The sequence below is a fragment of the Saccoglossus kowalevskii genome, chromosome 19, assembly GCF_978046115.1.
Source record: "Saccoglossus kowalevskii chromosome 19, keSacKowa6.1, whole genome shotgun sequence".
Classification (NCBI taxonomy): Eukaryota; Metazoa; Hemichordata; class Enteropneusta; family Harrimaniidae; genus Saccoglossus; species Saccoglossus kowalevskii.
Genome location: NC_140659.1, coordinates 21,906,095 through 21,919,592, shown reverse-complemented (window position 1 = coordinate 21,919,592; position 13,498 = coordinate 21,906,095). Strand labels below are relative to the sequence as shown.

General features: G+C 33.7%; 1 protein-coding gene across 1 annotated transcript in view; it reads left to right on the top strand.

Moving 5' to 3' along the window:
* Window positions 1–13,498, top strand: part of LOC144354674 (endosomal/lysosomal proton channel TMEM175-like) — a 31,433-nt gene that overhangs the window by 5,981 nt on the left and 11,954 nt on the right. The window contains exons 2-11 of the mRNA XM_085493751.1: window positions 1,509–1,553; window positions 2,156–2,250; window positions 2,660–2,711; window positions 4,705–4,740; window positions 6,782–6,865; window positions 7,667–7,741; window positions 10,042–10,134; window positions 10,409–10,487; window positions 10,981–11,067; window positions 11,344–11,398. Of these exons, the coding sequence (XP_085349877.1) occupies window positions 1,509–1,553; window positions 2,156–2,250; window positions 2,660–2,711; window positions 4,705–4,740; window positions 6,782–6,865; window positions 7,667–7,741; window positions 10,042–10,134; window positions 10,409–10,487; window positions 10,981–11,067; window positions 11,344–11,398 (701 nt within the window). The remainder of the gene's footprint in view (window positions 1–1,508; window positions 1,554–2,155; window positions 2,251–2,659; window positions 2,712–4,704; window positions 4,741–6,781; window positions 6,866–7,666; window positions 7,742–10,041; window positions 10,135–10,408; window positions 10,488–10,980; window positions 11,068–11,343; window positions 11,399–13,498) is intronic.

Sequence of the window (13,498 nt, the reverse complement as noted above, 5' to 3'; positions counted from 1 at the left end):
CTGATTATCTGACTGTTAAACCAAACATTTACCTGACAATTGTTTATATATATATATATATATATATATATATATATATATATATATATATATATATATATATATATATATATATATATATATATATATATAGGAGAATGTAATAGAAATTTCATTAATAGTAATAAACGGCAATATCAAAAGTGAAAATAGACGTTTAAATAAAGTAGAACTCCACAAAAAAAGCAAAGCCAGAATGAACATGAAAAACAGATAGTAAATAATTTCAATAGTTAGTGTCAAACACCTATGTAAGTATCCATTACGTAACTACTGCCTCAACACACTCTTATCGTGCGTGCATGAACAAACATTGAAATTGAATCAGACCAGCTGTTTTACAACAGATTTTAAAGACAATATCCAGCGTTACAATATGATAACAACAAACAAGTCATTCACTGCCAAGTCAGCGAGTTACACACATGAAGCTCCATGCTACACACAACCCCCAAAATAACCTAATTAAATGCTGTACATTGCCTCCAACCAACAGCTTGTTTTCCATACAATTGGTCCCGATGACTTTGGGTTAAAAGGTTATAATATCATGAACAAACAAACGAGTCATAATTCACAACTGAACTTTTAATTATCGCATCGCTTTATTTTATATTTTGCTATTTTTTCCACATAAAACGCGATAATGCGATTGTTTTAATGTAGAATATCTAACATATTCCCCCACTACTGCCCACTACTGCATGTGCACAGAACGGTGTTGGTTGGTTCAGTAAGGTTTTTTTAGGAGTTATGTGTTTACTTATGTGTCCAAATTGCAAACTCGCATGCCATAAATCAAAGTTTTAAATATTGTGACAGAAAAATGATCTAAGTGCATTTACACACATTAATCATATAACACCGTTATATCAAGTTCACACGTGTGATACAGAGCCGGCTTGACTAACTTGGTAAACAGTCGTCACAGTATCGGGGGTTTTAATTTGTCCTGTGTCCATACAAAAACTAAACTGATCTGCCGTGTTGCATGGAACTCCAGAGCGATGCTGACATTGCGGGCGTGCTTTCAAGGCGGCGTTATTGTTCACATGGTCAAATGGGGGTTCCTTTGCCTTAGTATTCATGACGTGTTATTTTAAATAATACACTGCGAATCAAATATACTGAAAATCAGTAAAAAAAAATCATTTGGCAATTCATGTCAGGGCAACATTTCGGCAATAAAATATTCCTAATGTTGTTTATCAATGTTTTACAACACCAAAGTATTTAAATTTTGTACACCTAATAATACCAGTATGTGAAAAAACAAATATTAATGACATTTTGAAAGTAAATTGGATAACATTTTTTTTTCAAATGAACGCACATCAAATAAATTACAATGCGTGTGACGTATCAGTATCGAATTTAACTCCAGTGGAGGAAGTATTTAACGCACATATATGTTCCATGTTGCGTGGGGGTATAACTGGAAGATGTTACTGTTTGTTGTTGTTTTACAGAGTGTGCCATTATCTGACGCGGTGGAAGAATTTGAAGAATCCAAGGTAAGCCACTATTTTTGAGATGACTATGCGCACGAGATCAAAGATTGCGTTGGATTTTCCGGAGGGGAGTATTTGTGAATATAGAAGAGGGGTCGTTAAAACGAATGATGCTTTTTTTATGAAATTGGAGACAAAATTTGGTCAAACATTTCATACATCCTCTCGATTTTAAAATCAATATTTGCTCAGTGCGTTAATAATACTTTTTTTTATATAAATTAACTATATATCAAACTCGCCCTATGTCACCGAGCAAAATTTTGAGTTATATCTTCCCACGGATAACAATAGTAAAACGTCTAAAAAACAGACAAAATACGCTATTTTTTCACCTCAGTTTTCTCCGAACTTTGCATTGTAATACGATATTTTCGTAACATGGTATGTCACACGTGCAAAACAATATTATTTTCATCTTTGAATAGCGTTAAATGAGTTGTTGTTCTAAGCGCCCTCTAGTGTAGGTATTAAATGTTGTAACAAAACCTACTGTACACACATCTGTATATTTTACACCACGTGAATAGCTTGGTATATTCTATTAACACACACGCCACGATTCTCAAATCATCCCTGATTATTTTCTCACATTTTCCTGTTAGACACTGAAAGAAAATATGAAAGATGAGGTGCTTCTAATCGTGTTGTATTTCTTCGCTTTTCTTTTTATTTACTCATCGTGGGAAGATCACGTCTGGTACGTCTACATACAAAGCGATATCATATTTGTCGCACCGAATAACGCTTTGGCGCTAAATGTTTCGGCACACAATTGTGCAATCGTTTGGTCCTTTAAAACATCATGGCGTCTTCTTTCCATCTACTCTGTCGATACTATTTATTTTTACAGTGATGGTTTCCTTCATACATTGCTTTTAACACGCATTTTGCTGAACTGTTGTATGATTGTTGTTTGGCTTTACTTTGGTATACATGGACACCGACTTAATTAATTAAATTCTGAAGCCACTTTGCGGTAGAATATATCTTTGTTTGCACGATGTCTCATAATAAAAGTTCGAAATCTCGTAACACGTCAGTTCTTACCCGTCGTCTCTATCCCAATTTAACACTGATCTGATTTAACACTGTATTGCATTACGTAGGACATATCAACCAATTGAGAATGTCGGGGATACGATAATATTAGCCAATCTGGTGAGTGACGTCATAATTGCCTGTTAAGAAGCATTTATAATTTTGCATTCATGTTATTTCACGTCATGATTCCTAACATAATTTCAGTAACGCGCGCCCTCTAGCGGCAAACCGCGCCTGGGAGGAATAACATCTTTGCTATTCTTGAAAAAGTATAAATTTTGTTTAGTTGAATGTGTAGTAGTTTGTCATTTACAATATGGCATTTTTCACTCGTTCGCACCACAGTAGATGAACAGGCATCTTAGATCATCTTTATATTGTTAGTAAAATTGCAGTGTTAATAAACATATTCATTAAAGTGCCTGTGAAATGGTTGCTATTTTCTCGCCTACAATTATTCAGTGGTACATCAATATTATTAATGTTTATGTTTTTAAGCATAATTATTTTAAGTGAAAAAAATGCGTTATAAACTCAGCCTACGGCAACTTTATTTTTGTGAATTTTAAAACGAGGCTTCTCATTAGCTTCTCATTCCCCTTGTGTGACGTCAGAGGGGGAACTTGCTGGGCAGCTTGCATTTGACTAAATTGCCACTTATGTGCTTGTTCGTTGAGGACGAATGGACCATAAGAAACACATACGAGTTCGCATCTAACTCAACCGTATGCGACAAACTTGATACTACGGTAACAGAGGTGTGAATTCCACATTCAACACCAATCACCGAACAATTCAGAAACTTTTAGCCTGCGAAAGTGAAAACAATTAGCAGTGTGTGAGGGGTGCGTAATTTCCTGTTTGTCCGACGCTTCGTTTTCGTGTCACTGTCAAAATTATTACTACCTTTTACATAACACGAACTAAACGGTCTCTATAAAGCAATATTCAGGATCGCAAAAAAGTCAAATCATTTGCCTGACGTCTGTCTCTCTTCTGAAATCCGCCTAAGTAAACATGAGCTGGTCCGTCTGGAATTTATTTCTTTCAAATATGTTGGTATTGCGCTAGGTTTAAGTTGTCGACGCTTCTCTTTAAAACCTAGTTGTTGTTTTTTCATGGATGAGGACACTACATATGACACTGTAAGGAGATAGTCAATCCCAACCTGTTTTTGTTGCCTTTACGGCTTTCGTTCATTGACGTCGCACCTTCGGATCAATTGGAAACGTGTGAATACTTACAATATGGCTATGCGTATTAATGCACCCGCCCATAACACAACACATCATAAATGTTTTTTGTGAAAACAACTTATAACAACTCTCTCTCTCAAAAAAAATAGACACAACAAAAAGAAACGCCGATAAAAAAATGTATATAAAAGTATGTTGAATGACACAAAGTACGGCTCAGGAGTATGGCTTCATCTCATATTTTGGCATTAGGTGGCGCACTTTCGGTGAGAGTCGGAAATAAATGTGGGGGGAATTGAGAATAGGGTTTCACACTTATCTCAACCCTAACGAGCGTAAAGTTCAAGGCGCGTAAAACAAGGGACGGTCGATCATAGGACAGGAAACAAATAAACGATATCAAGAAACTGCTTTTATTAACTCGTCACTGGAAAAGGTTACATGTACTCGGATAGCCACAAGAACTTAGTATATTGTTTATCATCTTTGGCGAGTCTGATCTGTAAGAACGCCTTCTCAATGTCGCTGACGAGTGCGACTGGGTTTGCGCGAAACCGCAGAAGTATGGCGATGAGATCATTTGGGAGCGGAGGGCCGGTATCCAGGCAGTTATTCAACGAAGGGAAATCGTTTCCCAGTTTTGCCGAACAGTCGACTATTTCAGGATAGGTGGCTACAGCACGAGAAATATCTCAAATTTATTTGGATACGAGTAATCCTTTTTAGCAAAATAAAAATGAATATCTGTCCATTTCAGCGGGAAACTTGAAACGGGTGGGTGGGCATTTCACCAGCACTTTACGGAGTTCTATATTGACTGTATATTGTACTTCTATTAGTTCACTCAACACATTTCAACGTGAAATTATTGTCAACTTTCAAATATATAATATGTACTTGTATTTATTTTTCAGCTGTTTCTTGTACCAATGTCTTTACTGCCGTTCAGTGTAAGTACATTCTGCATTTATATTTTCACGTACATCGTTTAACGAGCAACAGATATGCGCAACAGACCTGCGCAGAAGAACGCAAAGTATGATTTGAATATAATAACAACTTTACTACTCTGGTATTCAACTTTGTTCTTATTGCCATATTGGCAATATCTCTCACTTCAAGTTTTCTCAAAATGATGATTTTTAAATTTAAAGAAATTATATTATTTTTTGTTTAAAAAAATCAGTCACCAATATTTAGATATGACTTTGCGGTTAGTACATAATTAATGTAATTAAGGTAGAGATGCAGGTTCGTGGGCACTTGGAAGTGAATTTTGTTTTTGCTTTTTATTATCCAAACAGTCTTGACTATAGACTGTTAAAATTTTGTAGAATTGTGAATAGTGGAACATAATCAAAAAACGATGTTAAAATATAGATAACAGGTGCAAACATTCTCTCTTTTGAATGCTTAGCAAGATTTAGCAAGGCTGTACATAAATAATAAAAAAAAAACGGTGACAAAAAAAGAAATGACGGGATCTCCATATTATGCACTAAATTTAACTTTTAACAAAATGATAATACATTTAAATTTGGAACTGTTACAGCCATTTTAATTATGAGCATTAGCAAACTTCTTACTGAGTGAATTGTTATGCAAATTAGCAGCTTCTTTTTAGTGCACATCCCAGAACCAATTTTGACAGGAAACAGAAGTATGGTTTAGAAGCTAATTTTTAAAACACTTTTGACCAAAAAATCACATTTTTGTGCATATTTCAAACTACAGTGTTCATAAAAAATATGCTAAAAATTTTTTAAAATGTATCAGCTTGTCTACAACGCTCCACTAATCGTACAATATTAACGCCTTTTGTGTTAAGAAACCACAAAATAACATTATTCATTCAATTTGGTGCTAACTGACACCATTTAACAAATCTCGGGGGTGTCTTCATCTGTACATGGAAAGGCTCATGGGTAAACGCTTGTTTACGCATGCGCAGGTGGCGACTCCCCCGCTTTAACAAACAAACACGACAGCGTAGTTTTCTTAACCGTAGAATGATCTTTCAACAATAAGCTACTTCTGATAAAATTACACTTTTAGCTGATCCTGCAGTTCAATCAATAAACGCGTTGACGTCACTGCAGGTGAAAAAACAAGTGAAACGAGACGAATCCCACATGTGATGACAGTAAATGTGTTTTTAGAGTAGAGAGGACAAGACATGATATGTACTTCAACATTCAAAACAAGTGCTGTTTCGTTGCGTGATGATTAGAATGTCCGCCTATCATCAGAGACATTGCGGGCTTGACTCCTGTTGTCGTGCGAAAAATTACAAATTTCCCATCTTGCCAAGTACGCAACATTTCGAGTAGGTATTATGAAGTCTATACGGAGATGACATAATCGCAGTATTCTTGTCGTTGTAATTAGCGGGTAAACTGAAACTTAGATTAAAAGGGCTCTCAGGCAGTAAGCCAATTTTCCAAACCGTCTACCCTCTATCGATCTAAAAAACAGAATGTTTTTTTTAATATCCGATTTTGATTGGAGCGAAAATACTGAACCAAATAATCATTTCCGTATCAAGCCATTTTCGCTTTGACGTTAATCATTCGGTAAACGATGATGCGTGATGGTAGGCTGGCTTTATGGGAGCCTACACACGAATATACCGGCATATCCACATACAGCTAACCATTCTAACTGTAAAGATGATTAAATTCATGCAGTACCAATCAGGTTTGACAATGAGTACATATGTCAATTATGACCAATTTTGAATTTCAAAAGTTAACAATTCAGTCACCAGCTTTATATTGACACGTTTCGTAATAAATCTGACAAATAACACACTTATATTAAATCTCAGACAACTAATATAAATAGTTGTCTGAGATAAAATTCAGTTTGCGTACACTTTTATTGCAATTGACATTTATTTGTTTTAATGTCTCGCGCTATGGGAACTCTAGGACCACTGGTACGTATGTTTTGTTCATTGAATGCATATATCTGTTTTCTTTTTTATTTCAGTTAGCCTTAATGGCAGAACATATCGATGACCCGTACGCCATTATGATATTCTGTCTGTGCGTCATATGCATCGTGTTGATGCAGGTACGAAGCGATGTATACATATTTATATAAATATATATGCTACGTTTTGCCTATTTTTCCGCCAAAACTCTGGTGGAAGATTTTGCACATGTTTATATAATGTTTTATCATGTCTCCGTAAAGTTAAAAACTTGTCAGTTGTCTATCCAACATTGGTCTTGATAAACATTTTCTAAACAAAATAAGTAATGTTACTAATCAACTAATCACCTATTCACTCTCAAACCGTCGGAAAACAGGCCGCTTACTACTTGGCCTCATTTCCAGATGCACACGGTAAAGTCGTGTTAGTATATTCCCTTGGGATAAACTTGAATTGAATTAGGTTTGATACAAATTATCCCATTTCCTGCAACGAACGCGATAGCACCCTCGGCGACTTCCCAACACGAATAGAGTTTTTTTTTCTAATTACAAGAATGTCCAAGGTCAAGTCAATGATAGCATGAGAAATATAAGCGTACCCAGTGGATTCAACTATCCACTTTTTACTGATGAAATGGATAATTTCTGAAATTTTTTTTCAAGTATAACTAGGATTTAGTAACAACGAGTCATGTGATTTCACTGATATTGCAGTCGGTGGACCTTTGAAGACATGTTCATTTTGATACGATAAGCGACTCACTCAGGCTTCACATTCTAGTTTAACATAACACTTCGTCTATTTTTGTAATAATATAACATCACTATATCTCCTGTATTTGTGGAGTATTTTTTACCTGGAATCATTATATTGTTTGCCCGGACTTCCCCTTTAATTAAATTTGATTAGATTGTTCTATTGACTTGTAACTGCAGCTTATCATCGCCTTGATTGCCTTCAATCGACCTAAAATGATAAAAGATGAATTCAAAGAAGATGGGAAGTTAAGGGTAAGAAATCACATACTGTATTCACAGAAACATGTATATGTAAGCATTCACAGAAACCTATTTGTAAGCATTCACAGAAACCTATATATGTAAGCATTCACAGAAACCTATTTGTAAGCATTCACAGAAACCTATTTGTAAGCATTCACAGAAACATAAATATGTATGTATTCACAGAAACATATATATGTAAGCATTCAAAGAAACATGTATATCTAAGCATTCACAGAAACCTATTTGTAAGCATTCACAGAAACATATATGTGTGCGTATTCACAGAAACATGTATATGCAAGCATCCATAGAAACCTATTTGTAAGCATTCACAGACACCTCTATTATTAAGCATTCACAGAAACATATATATGTACGTATTCACGGAACATATATATGTAAGCATTCACAGAAACCTATTTGTAAGCATTCACAAAAACATATATGTGTGCGTATTCACAGAAACATGTATATGCAAGCATCCACAGAAACCTATTTGTAAGCATTCACAGAAACCTATTTTTAAGCATTCACAGAAACATATATATGTACGTATTCACGGAACATATATATGTAAGCATTCACAGAAACATATTTGTAAGCATTCCCAGAAACATATATATGTAAGTATTTACAGAAACATATGTATGTAAGTATTCAAAGAAACATGTATATGTAAGCATTCACAGAAACATATATATGTAAGCATTCACAGAAACATATATGTAAGTATTCACAGAAACATATATATGTAAGCATTCACAGAAACATATATATGTAAGTATTCACAGAAACATGTATATGTAAGCATTCACAGAAACATATATGTAAGTATTCACAGAAACATATATATGTAAGCATTCACAGAAGCATATATATGTAAGCATTCACAGAAACATATATGTAAGCATTCACAGAAACATATATATGTAAGTATTCACAGAAACATGTATATGTAAGCATTCACAGAAACATATATGTAAGTATTCACAGAAACATATATATGTAAGCATTCACAGAAACCTAATTGTAAGCATTTACAGAAACATGTATATGTAAGCATTCACAGAAACATATATATGTAAGCATTCACAGAAACATATGTATGTAAGTATTCAAAGAAACATGTATATGTAAGCATTCACAGAAACATATATGTAAGTATTCACAGAAACATATATATGTAAGCATTCACAGAAACCTATTTGTAAGCATTCACAGAAACATATATATCTACATATTCACAGAAACATGTATATGTAAGCATTCAAAGAAACATGTATATCTAAGCATTCACAGAAACATATATGTGTACGTATTCACAGAAACATGTATATGCAAGCATCCACAGAAACCTATTTGTAAGCATTCACAGAAACCTATTTTTAAGCATTCACAGAAACATATATATGTACGTATTCACGGAAACATATATATGTAAGAATTCACAGAAACCTATTTGTAAGCATTCACAGAAACCTACTTGTAAGCATTCCCAGAAACATATATATGTAGGTATTTACAGAAACATATGTATGTAAGTATTCAAAGAAACATGTCTGTGCATTCACAGAACATATATATGTAAGCTTTCACAGAAACATATATATGTAAGTACTCACAGAAACATACATATGTAAGCATTCACAGAAACATATATATGTAAGCATTCACAGAAACATATATATGTAAGTATTCACAGAAACATATATATGTAAGCATTCACAGAAACATATATATGTAAGTATCCACATAAACATATATATGTAAGCATTCACATAAACACAGATATGTAAGTATTCACATAAACATATATATTTAAGCATTCACAAAAACATATGTATGTAAGTATTCAAAGAAACATGTCTGTGCATTCACAGAACATATATATGTAAGCTTTCACAGAAACATATATATGTAAGTACTCACAGAAACATACATATGTAAGCATTCACAGAAACATATATATGTAAGCATTCACAGAAACATATATATGTAAGTATTCACAGAAACATATATATGTAAGCATTCACAGAAACATATATATGTAAGTATCCACATAAACATATATATGTAAGCATTCACATAAACACAGATATGTAAGTATTCACATAAACATATATATTTAAGCATTCACAAAAACATAGATATGTAATCATTAACGATGATAGACTTACGGGACGAGTATGTTTATATCTCTGTTTTTTTCCAAAGCGTCGAATATATACGATGTTCAATGTTGTAGTTAGATCTTGGCATTAATTCATTGCACAAGTGTTTTCACAATCTCTTTCTTCGTTTCACAGTCTTCAGTTCGATGGACCGTTGTATTCTGCTCAAGTGTCGTGCTCGTGGTCGCTGCAATTGCAGGTGTTATCGGATATGCTTCGATCCAAGCGGTAAAGACGGTTAATGCTGTTACTTACATGTGATATAATTGACTAGTTAGGGCGTGAACGTTTATCTCAATTCATCAACTTTACACGAGATCTCAAATGCAATGCTATTTCCTTCACAAACTAATTCACTACATCATTGTGTGAAAGTAGATAGTTGTTTAGTATTTTGATATCAGGCGAAATTGAATATCATTTTTGTCTTTCCTGGCTGTGTTTGCTTTTTATGATTATTTTCATCTTAATTGCATAATTAAGTTGTGTTTTATATTCCCAGGCCTGGGTATTTTTAATAATGTTAGTATTCCACGACTTAATATCCGCTGCTTGTCTTGGTATCTACAATCAATGTGGAAGTAAGTCAGGATGTGTACATTTATTTCATTGTCGTATAGTTTGATTTCAACAATCAAACCACATGTTTTGAAAATGGTAACAATCGACAGTGGTTATAATAAATGAAAGAAACTATTAAATCTATTAAATATATATATGTCTTTTCATCTAAGTGAAAACAAAGACAATCACACTAAAAAATGCAATTGCAAATATTATTCTCATGATTTTGTAAATTCAATGGAATACAAACACATAATTTTACGAAATCGTTTGCTTTCGGTCACGTGATTTTCTATACGTCACGCCCATCATCGTTGTTTATACAGTGAAAACAAATGCAATCTTCGAACTTGACGTAAATGTGGCGTACCTTTTGGAAATGAAAAGGACGTCCATAACATTTTCTAACGCGTAAAATATAAAAGTGTTTATATATATTCTAACTTAATTTGTTACATTTGCGTGTTGCACATACACTACCAACTCACACATCCTTCGTGTATATTTCAGATTATTCATTCTATCGACACAGACATTTCGGGAAGTATGTGTGGCATCATGTTTATCAGAGAAGATTCGACACGACAAGAATTATGGGTAAGTCTGGTTAGAATTTTTCCCTGTCCATCTAATATCTCATTTCTGCAATCTCAAAATTCAAATGGCAAGGGTTATCGATTAAGTCTTTGAAAAATAGCTACATTATGATATAGCTCTTTGTTTAAGAGGGTAAGACAGTGAAAACAAAGCACATTGATGTTATTTTGTTATTTTTGAATTAAATAAAATGAAAATCACCTTGCCTATCATGGAGTAGATACCTGGTTTGTTTATCAATAAAATAAAATGTAAAAGTTTTGTTCTTTGTTTTAGCATTTGCTGACGGTATATTTTCTATTGTTGGGACGCTTATTGTGCTTGATATAAGGTAAGGCTTTTCATTGATATATTATAACCCCCACCGGTTGCCATGGAGATATTGTAATAAATGTATCTAACTAATAATGCCCCAAGTCATTTTTTATAACGAATTCATATACATTACGTACATTAGTTTGATATATATACCCATAGCAACAATAAACTTTGTTAATGGTTTTGTGATTTTGACAGGCTTGTTTCAAGATTGTGCTCTCTAACTTAAATATGCACGTATTTTTGTGCTTATTAAGGTAGAGATGTAGGTTTGTTGGCACTTGGAAGTGAATTTTTTTTTTGCTTTTTATTATCCAAACAGTCTTGGCTATAGACTGTTAAAATATTGTAGAATTGTGAATAGTGGAACATACTCAAAAAACGAATTTAAAATATAGATAACAGGTGCAAACATTCTCTCCTTTGAATGCTTAGAAAGATTTAGCAAGGTTGTACATAAATATTAAAAACGAAACATGGTGAAAAAAAATGACGGGATCTCCATATTATGCACTATATTTAACTTTTAACAAAACGATAATACATTTAAATTTGGAACTGTTTCAGCCATTTTAATTATGAGCATTAGCAAACTTCTTACTGAGTGAGTTGTTATGCAAATTAGCAATTATCTCAGCTTCTTTTCAGTGCACATCCCAGAAAAATAGCTCCCAGACGCTTTGAACTTTTGTTTTGCAATTTTCACAAATAATTTACAATGTGTTTATCTGCAAAACGCCTTTGGGGCATTGTTTTTGGTTGAACAATGTTACAGCAATCGTACAGACAACTAGCATGGGTGTTAATTTATGCATAAATTTGAAGTAGTGAAATTTGGGCTGCTGCCCTGCAAAATTTACAACTGGTAGACAGTTTTCAAGACAGCACTGTATTCATAGTAAACAGATGTACCCATAAGCCAATTTTGACAGAAAACAGAAGCATGGTTTAGGAGCTATTTTTTTTTAAATCACCTTTGACCAAAAAAGCACATTTGTGTGCATATTTCAAACTACAGTGTCCATAAAAGAAAAATAATAAGAAAATTTTAAAATTCATACAATAAGCTTTCCGAAAATATATAGTTTTGTGGACAAGGGAGGTCATCTTGGTTTCCTAATTAACTAATTAAAATGCCTTTCAGGTAACCTGCATCTTTACCTTAACGCGAGAGTTCAATGTGAAAATAATATTGTTTAGTCCACTTCTATTTTCGAGATTAATAAATTACTTATATATTAGTTTAGGGCAGCTGCAAAAGAAATCGTCACAATATTATGAGGTTATTAAGAAGATACCTCATAGTATGCACGAAGGCAGTACAGCGGGAGTACCGGAGGTCGATGCGACGGCGTGCTGTCTGAGTGCAGACTTTGAGGTATCTTCGTAATAACCTCATTATTATACATCTTTTCCTTCCAATGGTACATCATGAGATGTTGAAATCCAAAAAGTTTAGAACAGAATCAATGAACTTCTTTCTGTGGAGTCCGGTCAAACCTTGGTAGCAGCCATGTTTGTTTTTATTATTAGAAGATGCTTACTCGCGTAATCATTCTATATTTGGAATTCGCATTTCCTTATATGGTATGATGAAAATACCCCTTAAAATACCGCACAATTACGGCACGCTGTAACATATGGCGTTATGGTGACAGTTGTATAATAATAGTTATTACCTTGCAGTTAATTACCACGTTTCCCGCTAGTTTATATTGAAATATGTGAAAAAAATAGCCTCCTCTATGTGAGGATGAAATAAAAGACGTGTTTATGTATGAGATAGTATCTCATGACATATGTACTAAGTTGCTGAAACATTCACAATTGCTTCACATTTCGATGAACTAGCGCACTGCGTGGCAGCCAATCAAATGGAATAGCCAATCAAATGGAATAGCCAATCAAATGGAATAGCCAATCAAATGGAATTTCATCTTTTTTCACGGTATACACTGTTGCGTATAATTACATATTTTGCCCAGTGCTTTAATTCCCCGGTCTTTTCAAATATTAACACTCACTATTAATAGTACTGTTACTATTATTCTCTCGGGAACAATTGCTTATGTTTTGAAATTTTCCCTGACTATTTGTGAAATGTTAGGTACTG